Here is a 20,386-nt window from a genome sequence, read left to right as displayed (position 1 = left end):
ACCAAAATAAGTGACTGACAAATTCCTGGGTAGTTTTAACAACCCATTATATAAAAGTAAAGAAAGAATGAGTAAAATGCATGAGAGCTCAGAAAAACTTATCAATAATAAACATCAGAGAGACAGATGGAAAATATGAGAGATTAAAATTCATGAAAGCAGAGGTGTAAGGTCTGAAATACACTTAATATTAGAAACTAATCAATGGAATTTACCACATTAACAGATTAGAGGACAAAACTCATATTAGCAACTCAATAAATATAGGAAAAACATTTGATAAATTTCAAAATTCATTCATGACAAAAACTAAAGGTAGAAGAATGTCCTTAACCTGATAACAGGTATCTTCAAAAAGATCTACCATGAACATATAAACTGTGAAATGTCAAAAGGTTTTCCTTTGGAATCAGGAATATATAAAGATGTATGAAACACTGCTTCTGCTTAGTTTTGTACTGGAGATTCTAGTACTATAAAGTAAAACAGAGAAAGAAAAGAGAGGGAGAAGCAGAGGGAGGGAGAAAGTCATAAGCAGAAAGAAGACAAAAAGTCATTATTTTTAGCCATTACAATTCTGTCTGAAGAAAATCCAGCAGATGAATTGTTAGAACTAATGAACTTACATGTAATGAGGTTGCTGGATATGTCATCAATACATATAAATTTAATTATTTTATATCTACTAGTAGTAAATATAAAAATTAAAAAGTGCCATTGCAGAGTCCAGAAATAAAGTCACACTTACATAGTCAATTAATCTATAACAAAGGAGGCAAGAATATGTCATGGGGAAAAGATAGTCTCTTCAATAAATAGTGCTGGGAAAACTGGACAGCTACATGCAAAAGAATGGAACTGGACCACTTTCTTACATCATACACAAAAACAAACTCAAAATGGATCAAAAACCTAAATATGAGACCTGCAGGGCGCCTGGGTGGCTCAGTCGTTGAGCGTCTGCCTTCAGCTCAGGTCATGATCCCAGGGTCCTGGGATCGAGCCCCGCATCGGGCTCCCTGCTCAGCGGGAAGCCTGCTTCTCCCTCTCCCACTCCCCCTGCTTGTGTTCCCTCTCTCGCTGTGTCTCTCTGTCAAATAAATAAATAAAATCTTAAAAAAAAAAAAATATGAGACCTGAAACCATGAAACGCACAGAAGAAAACATAGGCAGTAATCTCTTTGACATTGGCCTTAGCAACATTTTTCTAGAGATGTCTCCTCAGGCAAGGGAAGCAAAAGCAAAAATAAATTATTAGGGCTGCCCCCAAATAAAAAGCTTTTGCACAGTGAAGGAAACCGTCAACAGAATGAAAAGGCAGTCTAGTGAATGGGAGAAGATATTCGCAAATGATATATACATAAGGGGTTAGTATTCAAAAGCTATAAAGAACTTAATACAACTCAACATCAAAAAAACAATCTGATTAAAAAAATGGGCAGAAGACATGAGTAGACATTTTCCCAAAGAAGACATGCAGATGGTCAACAGATACATGAGAAGATGCTCAACATCACTAAATGCAAATCAAAACCACAATGAGATATCACCTTACCCGTGTCAGAATGGCTAAAATTAAAAAAAAGAAGACAAGAAATAACAAGTATTGGTGAAGATGTAGAGAAAAAGGCACCCTTGTGCACTGTTAGTGGGAATGTAAATTGGTACAATCACTGTGGAAAAATAGATGGAAGTTCCTCAAAAAATTAAAAATAGGAATACCACATGATCCAGTAATTCCATTACTGAGTATTTACCCAAAGAAAATGAAAACACTAATTTGAAAAGATATTTGCATTTCTATGTTTATTGTAGCATTATTTCCAATAGTCAAGATATGGAAACAGCCTAAGTGTCCACTGATAGATGAATGGATAAAGAAGTTGTGATATATAAATATATATTAATATAATATACTTTATTTATTATCATTAACATATTACATATAAAATGTTATTTATTATATATTAATAAATTGTAATAAAATGCAATATGTTAAAAATATATAACATAACATAATAATAATTATATAATTATATAAAATATGTAATATAAATAAAAACAAAAATTAATAAAAATATAAATATGCGATAAATATTATATAATAACTAATAATATAGACTAAAACAATAAATATTAATAAATTATAATATAATGTATAATATGATATATATCATAATATATATGATATATATAGCATTATATGGCTGAATAATATTCCAGCCATGAAAAAGAACAAGAACTTGCCATTTGCAACAACATGGATGGACCTGGAGGGTATTGTGCTAAGTGAAATAAGTCAAAGAAAGTCAAATATCAGATGATTTCACTTATATGTGGAATCTAAAAAACAAAACAGATGAACAAACAAATAAACAAAAAAACAGGACTAGACCAATAAATACAGAAAACAAACTGATGGTTGCCAGAGGGGAGATGGTTGGGGGATGGGTGAAAAGAATGAAGGGGAATGGGAGATACAGGTTTCCAGTTATGAAATGAATAAGTCATGGGGATAAAAGGTACAGCACAGGGAATATAGTCAATGGTATTGTAATAACGTTGTGTGGGACAGATGGTAGCTACACTTGTGGTGAGTATAGCATAATGTATAGAGTTGTTGAATCACTGTGTTGTACATTTGAAACTCATGTAACAGATGTCAACTATACTTCAATTTAAAAAAAGTTAAAAAAATGCCATTGCAAAAACCTAAAAATATAAAATATGTATGGATAAATCAATCAAAAAGTGTATAAGCACTTATGGAGAAAATGACAAACTTCAAGAATCAAATCATTAGGATAAATAGATGTATCATTAGACAAACAGTTGATAGTTCCTTAGGGGACCCTGAAAGAGAGTAGTTCAATTATAGATATAACTATGGAACAAATAAGGCATCGAACATCAGCAGGAAAAGGATTAATAAATGGTGCTGGGATACTTGTATAGCTGTACGGAAGAAAATACAACTGGTGTCCCTTCCTTACACCTTACAGTACAAACATCAGAAGGATTAAAATCCAGAAGGATTAAAGGTACATACGTGAAAGGAAAAACTATATAACTTTAGAAAGATAATAGGGGAGAATATTTTCAGAACCTAATTGAAGGAAGGAAAGATCTTTATTAAGACACAAAAAGCACTAAATTTGACTTCACTAGAATTGATGTCCATGAAAAGACACCATTAAGAGAAGAAAGACAAGCAGGAGAGAAAAAGAGAGACAGAATATTTGCTTTACATATAACTAAAAGATTAGAATCCAGATTACTTAAAGGACTTTTATATCAATAGGAAAAAGACAACCCAATAGAAAACTGGGAAAAAGATTTGAAGTCACTTCATAAAAGAGAAAATCCAAATGGCTAATGGAAAGATGAAAAGGGTGTCAATGATCTATAACCATACCATTTATTTTTGACCAGTTGTCAAAAGTAGAAAGTCTTGTAATGCCAAGTGTTGGTGAGGATATGGGGTAATAGGATCTCTCGCCCTGCTGGTGTGAATGCAAATTGAGAATGCAAATCAGGAAAACTTTGAAGAATGGTTTCTCATTATATAGAAAAGTTGGTGATGGGCACAGCTCACATGTCCTGGGGCTTGGACCCTGGAGATGCCCTTGCACGTGTCCACATGGGTATGTGCATCAAAAAGCTCCTATAGCATTGTTGCTACCAGCCTGGCCATGCAAGCAACCCAAATGTACTTCAGCCATATTGTAGACACACATATTGCAATATTTCTTGCTGTGGGATGTGCGGCCATGCAATGAATGATTCGTAGCTACACAAACAACAGAGATGAATCTCCAAAAATAGGATTGAGTAAAAGAAGCAAGACACAGAATAATACATACAGTACTGTTCGATGATAGAAAGTTAAAAAACTAGCAAAAGTAACCTATCTTGTTTAGGGCTGCCTATAAATGTGGTAAAATGGAATGAAAAGTAAGGAACTGATGGTTGCCAAAATTAGGATAATGGTCTCTCCAAAAAGGGAGCAAAGAGTTGGGGGTTTGGGATCACAAAGGGAGGTGTAAGAAGCTATTGGGAGGGTGGCAATGATCTCTTTCTTACTTTGGGTTGTGATTTCATAGATGTTTGAGTCTTATTATTCTCCGAATGCATATGTATTTTTATGCATTCTTATGTATGTATGACATATCATAATAAAAAAGCAAAGAAATAAGACCTGATCCCATCGTTATGGAGCTAACAGTGGAGGAGAAAGACTTTTAAATAGATAATTTCAATGAAATGTGAGAAATGCTTTTAAAATAATAACAGCTCACATTTATGCACCATTTACTATGCACCAGGTACTGTTTTAAATGTCTTGTGTATTATCTCATTTAATTTTTTTTTTTTTTTTTTTTTTTTTAAAGATTTTATTTATTCATTTGAGAGAGCGAGAATGAGAGAGAGTACATGAGAGGGGAGAGGGTCAGAGGGAGAAGCAGGCTCCTCGCCGAGCAGGGAGCCCGATGCGGGACTCGATCCCGGGACTCCAGGATCATGACCTGAGCCGAAGGCAGTCGCTTAACCGGCTGAGCCACTCAGGCGCCCTATCTCATTTAATTATTTAAAGACATCTAGGAGGTAGGCACTATTGGCCCTATTTTAAGTACCGGTGCAGAAAAGGAGGCACGGAAAGTTTATCTGGAGAGTAAGCAGTGGAGCTGGGACTTGAACCCAGGCCTGAACACCTGATTACTACATCGCCTTGTCTCTTCATTTCTGCCTCAAGACCCCAGAGGATGGTCAGAAAAGGCTGCACATTTGACCTGGGTTTTAAATGCTCACTAGGGAAGGGTTTCTAAGGGGGAAGGAAAAATTTCCTGTCATGAGAGAGGCTGGCACCTTCAGGGAATTGTGGGGAGGCGCATTTGGCAGAAGCATAGGATGGATAAAAGAAGTGAAGCAAAACTACACCTGGGATTGTTTTTATTTCTGGGAAGTGTGGGAGGGGGGTGTGCTGGTGTGACATGAGGAGGGCTGGTTGGGAGGCCGCTGGGATGAGAGATGGAGGAAATGGTGAAGGCCCAAATGAAGGCAGGAGAGACAGAGAGGGAAGGATGGGCACATATCCCCCCTCCTCTCCCTCACCAGTCCTGGGTCGGCAAGTCCTCTGGGGGATCACCCCGGGTGATCATGTGTGTCTATTAGTGGCTTGGGTAGAGGCCTCTCCCCCGAAAGACTGGCCTCTTGCATGTGTTAACTCGTAACTTGCCCCCAGTAAATGAGTGAATAGCAGCAATCAGTACATAAGCAATACTCATCTGTCGTGAATTGGAGTGGGTGCTTCAACTGTTATGACCCTACTTTGCTTGTCCCGCTGTGCCATTCTTATCTTGTAGGCTAGGAAGACGGCTCGTCCTGTGGTCCACAAGCATTGGCCTATTTTTCTTCGGCATAGCAGCGGCTTTCTCATCTGATTATTACGGCTTCATGATCGCACGCTTTCTTCTAGCCATGGTGAGTTGTGTGTGTGCTTTTTTACAAAAAACCTCATTAATTCTCCTGCAGTGTTTTCACACCGAGCCTAGCTGTCTTAGTTTGGGTCATTTCGAATGCGGTGACAGAGGGCAAGGACTCATCTTTGTCCGTGCCCCTGAGAAGTCTTTCTGTGGAACAGCAGTGCCCTGTGTTTACAGTGAAACTCATTAACGTGAAAAATGGTTGCTTACTAGGCAGAGACTTTTTGTTTGACGCCATGCTTGGCACGTGGTCCACATTCCACAATTACTAAGGCATTCTTTCATTTCTGAGCAATTCCAGCGGCCGAGTCAGGCCCTGTATGCATGAGCCATAGGTGTGTTGTTAAAAGTCATTTGTATACTGTGCAGTAGGAATGAAAACAAGAAAGCGCTGGGCTTTTCTGTTGCGAGGAACAAGGACATGGAGGGAAAAGGGCATGAGTTTGAATACCAGCCTTGTCATATTTTGGCTTTTTCACTGTGTGGCCTTGGGCAAACACGGTGTTCTCTTCAAGCCTTAGTTTCTAAGCTGTAAACTGTAGAAAATACTACTTGCTTCACTGGGTTGTTATCAGGAGCCAATGAGATTAAAGTTAACTTGCACGGTAGGGCACCGGCCACGACATAGGCCGTCCTTCCGGTGGGGACTATCATTGTAAGTGGACCAGCCAGTGACGAAGTGTCCCCACACTTGGGGACAGGGTCTAAGCTGCCAAATGACAGCAGCAGTGAATCCTGTTGGAGGTCACCAGTCAAGGATAGTGGAGTGAAGTTTCTGTCTGTGGGAGGAACTTGTGACCTTGCTAAACTCAGGGATGGGTATGCATCCCCATTCACCAGGACGTACGTATGAGCCAAGATTCCGGGGAGAGGCCAAGGACTGCAATCTCAGGGAGGTCCCAGCCCTCACAGAGCAGGCTGGTGTTTTCAGTTTTGGAGTCCTCACTGATGGCTGGACAGGGTTCCTAGGAAGCCACGTGGATGGCCAGGGATAGGGATGATGCATAAAAAGAAAAAAATTGGGGAGAATTGGAGGTGTAGCCCCTTTAAAAAAAGTAATTATATATATTTAGGAAGGTAAAGAGTTTTTAATACAAAAGACGACAAGCAGCAGTCTGTGTCCACTGAGGACAGAATGAGAGGAAATGGCTCTGTGACTGCAGAATGAGATTTGATGAGCCCTTGGTGGGAATGATGATTCAACGGAGGCACAGGGATGGAGAGAGTGTGAAGGTCCTCTTTTGGAAGGCTTAAGAGGATGCATTCTGAAAATATCTGTTTCAGTCTTAGAAATACCATGTGTTTATTTCCAGAACTGAGAAAATGAGACAGCCACTCATTGAATACATTTGTAAATGTGGCCTTAATTTTCTGTCTTTGATTTTCAAGAGAAATGTAGTTGGGGTTGAATTCTGAGGAGGGAAGATGCCGGCAGACTCATTTACTCAACACATTTATTAGAATCTGCCCACAGAGTGTGATGCTAAGTAAACCAGACCAGACTGTTTCAATAACCCTACAGTGTAGTGGGAAGGCAAGACACTGATGGGCCATTTTGGAAAATTCAGTGTTGACAATGGAGGCGTGACAGTGCGGGGGAGGGGATCTTAAGTTGGGAGAGTGGAGAGTCTGGAGAATTAGGGGCTTTTTAGTGAGGAATGGGTAAGAGAAGAATGTTCCAGGTAGAGACAGCAAGTAAGAAGGCCCTAAGATGAGAAGGAATTGAAGGTCTGGATGTCTGGAGAATAGAGAGGAGGTAAAACACCTTGATGAGGCTGAAGGGATGGGGATGATTAGCCAGGGCCTTGGAGGAGGATCAAGAGTTTGCTTGATTTCCTAGAGGCAATGGGAATGTCCTGAAGGGGTTCAGGTGGGGGCGAAGTGGCTGTTCTGGCTGCTATGTGGGGGTGGGGTCAGGGGAGATATGAAGAACAGCGTTCTCAGTGGAGGTGACAGGTGTGAACGAATCCAAGGAGCGTTTTGGAATTACAGAGTTGTGTATGGCTTGACTGAACCCAGTGACAGAAGTAACCAGTAGGAAGTGGGAGTGCGCTCAGGATGACTATGGGAAAAAAAAAAAAACCTGCCAGGGACTGATGTTACCGCTTAACTTAATGGGGGAAATCTGTAGTATTTGGCGGTCCTCACCATCTTTGTTTGTGTACTGTAACAACAGCAAACATTACCAAACAACTAGATTCTTGGGTGTGGGAGTCCTCATTAGCAGGGTTCATTATCTGAGTCTTGCAATTATAAGGTTGTATGGAGAAGTGAAAGCTGTTGTCACAAAAATATTAAACTGAACATTAATGCAGTAGAGGCCCCACCACCCACATCCCTGTTTACTACTCGTGTCATGCTCTCTGTCACAGGAAACCTACAGCTTGTAGGTTAGCTTCTTCCTGACTCTCCAATGCAAGGAGAAATTGCAGGTCTTACAAAAGATGTTTGATTACAAAAAGTCTTTGAGAGCAATGGGGAAAACTAAATCATCCTACCCAAATCCCTGGGCCAGTTGGGATGTGGTAGAGCTAGACCAGCTAACTTTTGAAGAAATGAACATCCACAAGGACAATGACATGATGAGTCTTCAAAAGAGTATGATTTGAATATCAAAGGATTAAGAGAGGCCTTTGGCTCTTGAATAATTTTGCAAAAATTAACTTTATGATTTGTGTTACAGAAGTCAAATGTGAAATACTCTTGTAGGAAAAATTCTAATCCTTTCATCACCCCCCCCAACAAAAAAATCCATCATTTGATTCATTCTTTGTTTATTCCAAGAATGATCACATATCGCTATTATAGTCTACATTTTATTAAAGATAAGCTTATTTTCAAAATAAAGTTACTTTCCCCAATTTTTAAAATTGTGGTAAAATACACATAACATAAAATTTACCATCTTAACCATTTTTAAGTATACATTTCAGTGATATTAAGTACATTCATATTGTTGTGCAACCATAGTCACTATCCATCTCCAGAACTCTTTTAATTTTGCAAAACTGGAACTCTATACCCATTAAACACTCTCATTTCCTCCTCCCCCCACCCCCTAGCAACCATATTCTACATTCTATTTCTATGATTTCCACTACACTATGTAACTCATATAAGTGGAATCATACAGTATTTTATCTTTTTGTGATTGGCTTATTTCACTTAGCAACATGTTGTCAGGACTCATCCATGTTGTAGCATGTGTCAGAATTTCCTTCCTTTTTAAGGCTGAATGATAGTCCATTATCTGTATAGACCACATTTTGCTTGTCTATCCATCTGTCTGTGGATGCTTGCATTGCTTCCACATTTTAGCCATTGTGAATAATGCTGTTACAAACATGAGTGTACAAGTATTTCTTTGAGGCCTCGTTTTCAATTATTTTGGATGTATATCCAAAGTGGGACTGCTGAATCTTATGGTAATTCTATTTTTAGTTTTTTGGGGGAATCCCCGTGCTGTTTCCCATAACAGCTGTATCGTTTTATATTCCCACCAATAGTGCACAAGAGTTCCAGTTTCTCCATATCCTTGTCAATACTTGTTATTTTCTATTGTTGTTGTTGTTTTTTTTATAGTAGCCATCCTAATGGCTATGAGGTGGTATCTCAATGTGGTTTTGATTTGCATTTCCCTAATGGTTAGTGATGTTGAGCATCTTTTCGTGTGCTAATTGGCCATTCGTGTATCTTTTTGGAAAAATCCAAATTCTTTGCTCATTTTGAATTGGATTGTTTGCTTTGTTGTTGAGTTTCAGGAGTGTTCTATATATGCTGGATATTAATTTCTTATCAGATATATGATTTGTAAATATGTCATTCCACAAGGTGCCTTTTCACTCTGTTGGTAGTCTCCTTTGATGCACAGAAGTTTCTAATTTCCATGAAGCCCAGTTTGTTTATTTTTTCTTTTGTTGCTTGTTAAAATAAAGTTTCAATCAAATCTTTTTCTTCACATTAGATATCATTATTTTTTGCCCCCATTTAACAATTTAGGATTTAATAATAAGGACCTCTTATCTATAGAGTAATTGGTATGCATGTTTACAGTTACATTAACTGAGAAAGAAAGGCACACTACAGAGGAATCCTTACCTGAAGCAAAAGGCAGCGCCTAACGTATATCATACATGTCCTCTCATCTGAGTCTGGCCGTTCAGGGTGGCGAGGGTGGGGGAAGGATGAAAAGAACCATTTAAAGAAGAAGGATGGATTGGATTAAATGCCATTTTCGAAATGTGGTAAGGGTTTCAGAAAACAATTTTGTCATTTTCTTTCTTGCCTATGTGTGATATGCAGAGAGATCAGACCCCTGAGCAGTTGTAAATGTGACCTTAAATCTGGACCACCCTCCCTGCTTTGTTTTTCAGTCTGGAAGTGGCTATCTCGTGGTGGTGTTTGTCTATGTGACGGAATTTATTGGCATGAAGTCTCGGACGTGGGCATGCATCCAGATGCATTCCTTTTTTGCCATTGGAACAATGGTGGTGGCTTTGACAGGCTACTTTGTCAGGACCTGGTGGACCTATCAGATAGTCCTCTCCACAGTGACTGTCCCCTTTGTCGTGTGCTGTTGGATACTCCCAGAGACACCTTTTTGGCTTCTCTCAGAGGGAAGATATGAAGAAGCACAAAGAGTAGTTGATGCGATGGCCAAGTGGAATAGGGCAAGCTCCTGTAAACTGTCAGAACTTTTGTCACTAGATCTAAATGGTCCTGTCGGTAATGCACCCTTTGAAGTTAAGAAGCACAACCTATTAGATCTGTTTTATGACTGGAATGTTGGAACAAGGACATTTATTGTTTGGCTGATTTGGTTCACTGGGTGTTTGGGATTCTACTTCTTCTCCTTGAATTCTGTTAATTTAGGAGGCAATGAATATTTAAACCTCTTCCTCATGGGTAAGTAGTTAAATTATATTTAAGCATAGCAATGAGGTGATGTTTCCACCATGTTTTTCTTGTGTTTTTATTGTCTTTTCTCTACCAGGAACAATACTGCCAACTATATTATTACAGTCTCTTTTAGTGTTATTATGCTGGAACACAGGTATATATTTTCTTTTAAAACAATGCCAACAGTCAGAAGAATTTAGTTCCTCCTTCCTTTTCTGCCTCTGCTCTTTCCTTCCTTCCTGTAAGCCCACCCCCATCTCAGAACTCTCTTTGAGAGGTGATGTCTATAATATCTGGCTTGTACTCTTTTAGATCTCCTTCTATGCATTTTCATACATTTGTGCAGAGAAAGAGATCATTCTCTTTGTAGGTAACTATTGTTCTTTGTAAGTGGCTTTCCTTTTAAAATTTAATACGTCTTGGAGATCTTCTGGTATCTTTCTACCTTCAAAAGCCCCTAATTTAGAAATTGCAGTCAGTAAGATCACTTAAATCCATGCAACTATAATTTCATTGTCGTGCTTCTTTCATTTTAGTGCCAGGTTAAAATGGCCCCAGATACTGACGTCTTGAGGCGTGACTCTGATGGCCAACCAAATTCACACCAAACATGAGAGAAATATTAGAAATCGATATCTGTCCATCTAGTCTTAACTCCTGGTCATTTTCACAAAGGCTGACTGCATTTGCTATTATCCTCAGAAAAATCTTGCTCTTACATTTTTACACATAGATAGCATCCCTTCTCATTAAAGTGCTCTGATGTCACATCTGTTTTTATTATAGCTCAGCAGGAATTACCAGAGAAGTCATTTTAAGAAAAAATAAAACACTGTTATTCTCTTTTTGGGCAAACCAACAAGTTTGCAGAGACCATCTTGGCTTCAAACCCATTCTAGATGTCAGTTTGAGAAATGATGTGGTCTTCCTACAACAGAGCAGGAGGTGACGGGAGGACCGAGTGGGGTGGGGTGTGACGTGGGGAAGCTTTGGGAAGTTGGAGTCTTAGATCTTTATGACATAGTTTCTTTGTTTTAATGAAGATATAAATTCTCAAGAAACTGGGACATCTCATAAATATAAAAATGTGTCTAAGATACATATACATGGTTTTCTATTCCCTACTGTCTTGGATTTTTCATGTCATTCCCCTTCCCAGAAGTCCTCTTGCTGACAGGCGCTTCCAGTCAACATTTCTATGCTGTGACATTTTGGAACGAGTTTTTCTCTCCTGAGACGGGTTGGGGCTGGTGGGGATTTCAGCCCAGGTTTTGTGCCACTTGCAAGTGATAAATGCTTCAGCAGCTTCAAGACATACCCTTGGGGTTATGTGGGGATAGGAGGGGAACTGGGTCTGGGTGATTGGAGATTCTATATTATAGAGTGAAGAAAGTAATGGCAGACTGTCCGAATCCAAAGAGGCGTGGACCTCATTGCTTGCACCATTTCTATCCTATACACAGTCACACCAAAAATTAGATGGGGTATCAATATCCTGAAGCGACAACTCAAGAAAAACCAGTGTAGGATACTTTAAATGTCTCTACAGCCATTTCACAGTGGTTGCCCTGCTTGGCTAGACCCCAGGAAGTTGGTTGGTGGCCCAGCACCCAGTCCTGAGGCACGGAGGGAGGCAGTGGGGGAGGGAGGCTTCAAGAAAGGAGTCGTGCCTCCTGAAGACCTTGCTTCCAGTCCCTGAGGTGTCCCTTACTCATTCGGCTCAAAACATTTACTCTCCATTGTAAAGTGGGGACACGAAGCCGGGCTTACTCCCATGCGATTCTTTTGAGGGTCATGACCCTGGGCCTTGAAAAGTGCTTGATAAACTCTTAAAAATAAATAAAATAAAATAAAAAAAAGAGTAGAGTAAGAGATATATACCCTGATCTGGCCCGAAAGCATGGACCTTACCACTGCAGGGTCCGTGCAAGGGAGCATTTCCTTCAGAGCTGACTATTTTCCATGTCGATGAAAGGGAGCAAGACCAGCTCTCAAAGGCAGCTCGGAATGTTCTTTTTTGCCTTTGCCTGAGCCACTTTTTTTTTTTTTTTTTTTTTGAGCAGCAGCAGCTGTGTACATTTCTGATGTACTGCTGAGAATGTTCACCGGGAGTATAGGTGTCTACCCCTATGATGTGTTCAGCAGCTGTGGGAGACAGAGAGGCAGACCAGTCTCTCCAGGTGCTTGCAGCATTCTGCAGCTGGATGGGCAAGGGCAGGTCTCTCCTGAGCAGTGGGGGCGGAGCGCACCCTGAGATTTAGGCAAGCTGCAGATGGGGGGAGAACTCCAGACTGAATTACATGGAAGATCTGGCCTGGTAGACCATGGCAGTTTCCTAAAAGAAATGGTTGGGGTTGCTCAGTTTGGCCAAAAGATCTTCTTGCTTGCTTCCTGTTTGATTCTGGCTGGTAGACATAGAGCTTTTTGGCTCTGGATCTCACTTTGGTTTTTCAAGAGAAGGGCTTTTAAGTCAGTTATGGACTTGGAGATCCAGCTCTTTACTTTTGTGGTGGGGCAGGAAAAAGAGGCCCGAGGCAGTTTCTGTTCTGTAGGGGATTCATCTTAGATTTTTAGATGTTTACTTTTAGATTTAAAAATCCATCACGCATTATCATTAGTTTGTGTACTTAGCCAACAGTGAATTTTCTACTTCAGTTCCTAACTTTGAAGTTACTGATGTAGAATTTTCTCTCGTTCTGCCAAGTGCGAGAAACCAAAGATCAGAAATTATCAATGTCGTCAATGAATTTACTCATGTATTCATCCAACAGGCCTGTCTTCTGGGCCCCATGTTGTATACTGGGGAGCTCACAGCCTAGTGGGTGGCAAGATCCCCGGGACAGGTGATAAGTGCCAGGCGGATTGAGGGAGCGCTAGTGCACTTAACAGGACACATCCTCTTCACCCCAGGGAGTTTATTTATTTATTTATTTATTAAGATTTTATTTATTTATTCGACAGAGAGAGAGAGAGATAGCGAGAGCAGGAACACAAGCAGGGGGAGTGGGAGAGGGAGAAGCAGGCTTCCCGCGGAGCAGGGAGCCCGATGCGGGGCTCAGTCCCAGGACCCTGGGATCATGACCTGAGCCGAAGGCAGACGCTTAACGACTGAGCCACCCAGGCGCCCCAAGATTTTATTTATTTGACAGAGAGAGACACAGTGAGAGAAGGAACACAAGCAGGGGGAGTGGGAGAGGGAGAAGCAGGACTCCTGCTGAGCAAGGAGCCTGATGCGGGGCTCAATCCCAGGACGCTGGGACCATGACCTGAGCCGAAGGCAGACGCTTAACGACTGAGCCACCCAGGCGCCCCCCTCTTCACTCCAGGGAGTTTAAAAGGGGTCGGGCTTGTAAGGCAGGTGTTGTGTAGCTCTTAGGGGCTCCTGGAAGTGGGAAGAGGGCTGATCATTCCTTTCGGGTGGTGGGTGAGAAGGCGAGGTCCCCTTGTGTGGTTGGCTGCCATGGCTTATAGAGAGCCCTTTTGCTCAATGACAGGTGCAGTGGAAATTCCTGCCTACGTCTTCATATGCTGGGGGATGGACAGTATAGGGAGAAGAAACATTCTGGTCTTCTCCCTTATCTCAGGAGCACTGCTCTGTGGTGTGGTTATGGTGATCCCCAAGGTGAGTTATTTTTATGTTTTACTGAAGGCATGGTTAGTTAGTTATACTATGACAGTAAGGATGAAGATCAATTCAGACATATGGACAGAGTATATACATAATATTTTAAAATATTTTTTTAAAAACTGTTCTTTCCCTGTGATGTAAGTAATACATGTTCATTATAAAAAAAATTAAGGAAAAAAGTGTTTTCTCTTTTTAAAAAGCCCATAATCCCACTTCCCAGGGATGACCAATGTTGTATTTTGTAAACACAATGGTCCTGAATGAGGAAAGTTGATCATGTCTTCCAGTGATTATTATTATCTTAAACATTCATTCATTCAGCAAATATGTATCCAGAATCTGTTATGTGCCAGGTGTTGTCCTAAGTGCTGAAGACACACAGTGAATCAAGTTTCTATAAGTATGAAGAAAAACAAAACAGGATGAAGGATGGAGAATGTGTGTGTGTGTGTGTGTGTGTGTAACACATGTGTTTATTTTATCCAGGGTGATGATCGAGGCTGGTGTGCCTCTCAGAGAAGGTGACAGTTGATTAGAAACCTGAAGGAGGGAGGAAGCCAATAGAGACATCTGAAGGATGCAATGAGTTTTATATTCAAGACTGTTTCCATTTAAATAGTCTTGTTTTTCATTGCAGTAGATTAGTTGTTTCCAATTTTGAGTATGCCTAAATCCCTCAAGGAGCTTGTTCTTAAAAATGCAGTTTCCTACTGAGAGATACTGCCATAAACTACTGAACCCACTTTCCCATTCCTATATTTTCCTATATTCCTATGTAACTCTTGCATCCAGAAGTGCGCCTCCTCTTTCTCCCCGCAAAATGTTATCAGAACCTGTGTTTTCATTCTTGATTTGGAAAATACGGTCACTCTAACAATACTTTAAAATACTTTCTATAATTTTCTCTAGGATTATATAATTATTCAGTAATGGTATCTCACCATTTAGAGCAAGGCATGTTAAGTTTTGCATATTGTTTGAAATTTACTTTAACCAGTGACTTCTTTTTATAGTAATACTTCACTTAATTCTCAAGGTTGGCAAATCATATGTTTTATGTAACTGAGATTTCCAGCTGATTGATGCACAACTAATATGAATGCAGTAAAACTACTCAGGGCCAGGGGGTTTGCTGCCAATTTGAGGGAACTTCATCCATACCTCTTTTTGTTTGTTTTTAAAGTGGTTTACAGGTATACTAGTTGAGTTGATGGCAGCTGTCTCTGAAGCTAGCTGGTGAATATTTATGGGAACCCCAGAGCGTTTGAGTTCGATAGTGGTTAAGCCCCTGTGATAATGGGGAAAACGGGAGAGTAGCTGATGGGGATTTCTAGAAACACGGCACTAACTCTTAACCACAAATTTCTTCCTTCTAATGAAGTTTCTCCCCAAATGGCAGTGTAAACACCCTTCAGTGTTTTTCAAGTTACATTAATTCATTCAACAAACACTGTCTACAACAGATACTGTCAACAGATTCATCCAACAAACACGCAGGAATCAGGATGACAAGGTGACATTGGTTGCTTTATTAGAGACATCATCGAGTCCCAGGGACTTCACATAATAGATATTTATTTCTTGCTCATAGAAAGTTTGATGTGGGTGTACCTGGTTGGTAGTGGTGGGAGTGGTGAGGGGGTGTTTGGCTCCACGGAGTCATTCAGGGGTTCAGGTTGACAAAGGGGCTGCCATCCTCAACACACGAACCGCAGGGTCCCCTGGGTCTCCACATCCAGCGGGCAGACAGGAGAGGAGAGGAAAGATGGAATGCGGGAGGCCTGTGTGAGCCACAGCTGGACGTGGAGCACATCAGGGACAGCAGAAACTGAGTTGGAGTCGCAGAGAAGTATCACTGTTGAGGTGCATTGACAAAAAAAAAAAATCTGTTTTAATAGCTCAGTTATCACTTTCCAATTATTTTCTGAAAATAATTTATAAGCTAGAGGATTACTGTCACAAAGGGCCCAATTTGTTTTTATGGCTCTTTGATTCATTCTGCCTGGATCAATTCCAGAAGGAGTGGGTCGATTACTACTGGAACCAGCACCATCTGGGCGTGTCTCACTTCATAGCAGTCTCTGCAAATGGCTTTTCTAATTGGGTCATTTGACATCTCCAAGGCTGGAGGGGAGGCACAATTAAACTTTTCTCTAAATTTCAGGGAGATGAAAAGCTTTTACAGACTATGAGTAGAGATAACAAAATAAATTCAAACAGAGATAAAACTTTTCATTGTTCTGAACAATATTGGATAATTAGAAAGTTTTAAATAATAATTAAGATTTTATATTTTCTTTTAAAAATATTACTCATGATGGTCTATTTTGCAAACATATGGTTTTTCAGGATTACTTTGTTTGGACTGTGGTGGTGACTATGGCTGGAAAATTTGCCATAGGGGCATCGTTTGGCCTCATTTACCTTTATACGGCAGAGCTGTATCCAACCATGGTAAGGTAAGACTTACTTATTTTTCTTTTGTTTTCTTGTTGTGTTTTGCTTACACGTCGTTTCATTATATTTGACCTTTGAGTAGAAATGCTTTCTTTCTGTAGCAGTTGCTGGAGCTCTGAGATATGGGAAAGTCACACGATGATGCTAATTCTGAATCTGAGGCTTTGTCTACACCCCATTAGCAAGGATATTAAAGAAATTGTTGTGAAATCACACTCTATAATCTCAAGTACAATTGACTTACACTGACTCTCCATATGACTCAAGGCTAATTTTCTTAGGATGTGTCTCTTAATGTTCTGATGTCCGTTGTCTTAATTTTTAGGGCTTCCATGACAAAACACCAGAGGTTGGGTGGCTGAAACAGCAGAAATCTATTTTCTCACATATCTGGAGGCTAGGGGTCCAAGATCAAGGTGTTTGGCTGATTTGGTTTCTCCTGTGTGGGGCCTCTCTCCTTGGCTTAAAGAGAGATACTCATTCACATTAAAAGCACATTCTTTCCTTCTTACTAGACATTCCATAAGGCTCCCTTATATAGCTTTTAAAGAAAAGCACATTAAGATACTGCTTGTCTTTAAAAAGTTGAAATAGAATGTTCCATAGATATAAATCTTTCGTTCTTCCCCATTCCGTCCATGCCCTACAGCAAACAAATTCCTGCTCTAGAAGACCAATGTTGTTCTCAATGTTAGACTGAATGAATATACATAAGGGCCTCATCTGCATAGCAAAGGAAGAATGGTTTATTTTTATTTTTATTTTTTTGGTCTTGAAGTGTCTTGAACGATCCGTATGCTTGTATATACCACTGTTTCACAGAACGTGGATGTAAGTCACAAGTGATTCTCGAAACTTTAGTGTAAAATTATTTTCTAGTATATTGGGCCGAGCTTCAGTTTTATTATGTTTCTTCTCTGCTGGGAGTGTGGGCGGGGCTGCAGGCGGCCCCCCCCCCCCCCTCTGCGCACCTGGGCTCTGCTCGGCTTCGGATCCGGCTGCAGTCTTTTTTCTTTTTCTTTTCCTTCTGGCTGCCGTGTTAATGTTCCTCCTGTTTGCAGGTCGCTGGCCGTGGGAAGCGGCAGCATGGTGAGCCGTGTGGGAAGCATCGTGGCCCCGTTCTGGGTTTCTCTCTCCAGCGCTTGGACCTTCCTACCACAGGTGTGAATCAGAGAATTGAGACAGCAGAGAGGCAGAGCAGCTAACTGCCTTCTGTCTTTGTACTTCTTGGAAGCCAGTTTATAATTCACTTATGGAGGTTTATGGGAACTTTTATTACCAGCTCCGTGGTCGGTAAGGAGGGCGGTGGTTGCTGTTTTGTGTTGGGCAATAGCCTTTGGCCTCTGGTGAGCCGTTAAGTGCAATTGTGTCTGCTGTGGGAGGACCTCTGGCCGCCCAGCTCCTGAAGCTGTGGAGGGAGAGCTCAGGTCTCCGTGGCCTCCCAGGCAGCTGGCCCATCCCGCCGTGGGCTCTGGGTTCCCACCTTGTGCCTGCCGGTCAAGGTGAATTCTGGAGGCTGCCTGCTGCTTGGAGGATGGAGAGGTTTAGGGGTCTGGGCTCCAGCTTACCTGAGACTTCCTCCACGTGCCCTCTCCTGGACTTCTTTGCCACACTGTCTCTAGGCTGTCCTCTTTCGTCTTCAGTGCTCCTCATTCTTTTTCTGGTTTTCCCTTAACTAGACTCATTCTCTGAGAGCCATCCGGGCTGTCCTCCCCAGTCCCTGCATGGATAACCTCTTTTCCTTTCTGACTTCCGTTCCACGCTGCAAACCCATCCTTCCCCTGGTCTCATGGATACTCTCCTGGAGTATCTCACGACAGAGTCAGGTTTTCCCAGATAGGACTGGTCTGTGCCTTAATGCCCTTGTCCTCTGCCCCCCACTTTGGAATAGAAGTCAGCAGCCTGCAGCATGACACTTGAGCATCTGCGTTTTATTTGCCCTGTTCTTCTATCCCCCCATCCTCCCCATCCATGACATCAAACCCTCACCTTCCTTCTCAAAACCGCCCCAGCTTGCTTGCTTCCAGTTCAATGGCCCCCACCTTCTGCCTCCCAGATCCTCTCCCTGCGCGTCCCCCGACCCCATCAGAAGACTTTGCCACACCACAGCTCTGGCCCGACTGCCACGTCACCTTCAGGGTAGAAGAAAATCCGAGCTCTGCTGGATATTGAAGTCCTTTCCAGATGGAACCCCTACAAATCGCCCGTCTTCTTTCCTTTCCTCACCCACTTCCTTCTCCGCTGCACCGCCCTCCTCCTGTGCCTCATCCCCTCTGCAGAGAAGCCTTCTCCCAACTGCCCTTGCTAAACTTGCACGTATCTTGAAGACACAGAGCAAACCCCACTTCTCTGAGAAAGACACCCGGATCGCACGCCCCCACGTCTCCCTTCCACACTATCTGTGTAGCATTTCTCGTCTGCTGCTTTCCCAGCCCACGTGGAGCCACAGTCCGGCTTTATGGTCTGCACATGTGTCTTTGTCCCCCTAGTTAAGCTGTTGGACTCTGGCAGGACAGGGCACTTGGGATCCCAACCGCATCCGGCAAAGCATTTCCCTCTCTCTGTGTGCCGCTAATGTTATCACTTAATTGGTATTTTAAATCAAATAGACTGGCTTTTTAAAATTAGCTTTGTCTTCAGCAATATCATCAGCGAAATCATGGCTGTTATGCTAGTCGTATGTTTTTCTAAAGTAAAGTAACGAGATACTTTGTTCACCATAGAACAAAGCATGTGGTGCTCTCTAAAAATCACCTTGCACACACAGGTGGTGTGCACCTACTCTTTGGGAATCATTGGCTTAGCCTGGATCTCTCTCACATCCCAGTAACAGGCACTCGGTCAAGTTTGCTTAATTGCGGTGCTGGGATGCCGGCATCTCTCAGGGGCTGACTCTGAGGCTGAGAAATGATATGTGCGGTCTGGCCTGCACAGGGAAGAGTCCACCATCCTTTTTAGGGCATGGGCTTTTCTAGAAGCATCTTCTTTGTGCTCTTCATTAAATAAATAGGAGATAAAAGTGGAAAAGGCATTTTTGAAACCAATAAGCTGAAACACACAGAAGAAGATAAATCCATAAAAGCAAACTGCTATAAAAATACTAAAACAAAATAAAGATTTTGAAAAAAAAAAAAGACATCCATAATAGTCAATTAGGGGCTATGGAGTCAAAAGGGACTTTAAGTTTTATTTAACAGGTACTTAAATAGCACTTGTTATGCTAAACTACAAAAACTGGTCTTCATAGAATGCAGATTCATTTTACAGATGAGGAGACTGATGTGTAGAAAGTAATTAGTAGCCCAAGGTCACGGAGGTGACAGACTTGGATTCAAACCCAAATACCATGCCTTTCACACAGGTTAAACAAACAGTACAAAAGGGAATGCAGAGAAATAAGGTCCTCCACCCTGACCCTGAGTGCCCCAGTCCCCTTTCCCCAAGACAACCTCTGTCAGCAGAGTCTTGTGTATATTTGCAGAGATACTCTGTGAATATCCTTCCTCTGGATGCAACAGATGTTGCTTGTTGTTTTTAATGAGTAAGAAAATAAATTATAAAATTTCTCATTAAGCTTATTTATGGGTGTCAAACTTCCTAGGGAGCCAATATTTTCATTCGGAGGAATGGAAATGCTGATCTAGGAGATAAGTTCGTGTTTTTTTCTTTCAAAAAGAAGCACGTGAAAATCACTCATTCTGATGCTTTTATTATCGACCATGGTTTTTGAGTAATCTAAAAAACAAGCGGACACTAATGCCTATCAGTTTTGTATTCTTCAGTGAGTTTGGCAAAGACTTACTGAGTGTTGTTTTTGAACTAACTCCTTGTTAGGTGCTATGGAGCAGGGATGAAAGAAACAGCCTCTGTCTTGAGAAACGTCCGTCCAGTGTGGTGGGGAAGGCGGAAGAGCAAACCA

The 20,386-nt window shown here is 41.3% G+C and overlaps 1 protein-coding gene across 2 annotated transcripts in view; it reads left to right on the top strand.

Moving 5' to 3' along the window:
- SLC22A16 (solute carrier family 22 member 16) overlaps positions 1-17,753 on the top strand; it is a 35,464-nt gene extending 17,711 nt beyond the window's left edge. The window contains exons 3-7 of one of the 2 annotated variants that reach the window (XM_081828805.1): positions 5,364-5,481; positions 9,857-10,388; positions 13,877-14,004; positions 16,360-16,464; positions 17,529-17,753. In XM_081828805.1, coding sequence (XP_081684931.1) covers positions 5,364-5,481; positions 9,857-10,388; positions 13,877-14,004; positions 16,360-16,464; positions 17,529-17,672 — 1,027 coding nt within the window. In that variant the 3' untranslated portion in view covers positions 17,673-17,753. Of the gene's footprint in view, positions 1-5,363; positions 5,482-9,856; positions 10,389-13,876; positions 14,005-16,359; positions 16,470-17,528 lie in introns of both variants that reach the window. The other variant, XM_081828806.1, reaches the window with a different exon arrangement.
- The last annotated feature ends 2,633 nt before the right edge of the window (positions 17,754-20,386 follow it).

This window comes from Leptonychotes weddellii, chromosome 8 (genome assembly GCF_054177405.1).
Source record: "Leptonychotes weddellii isolate Sample4059 chromosome 8, ASM5417740v2, whole genome shotgun sequence".
Lineage (NCBI taxonomy): Eukaryota > Metazoa > Chordata > Mammalia > Carnivora > Phocidae > Leptonychotes > Leptonychotes weddellii.
This window is presented reverse-complemented; position numbering and strand designations above follow the sequence as displayed.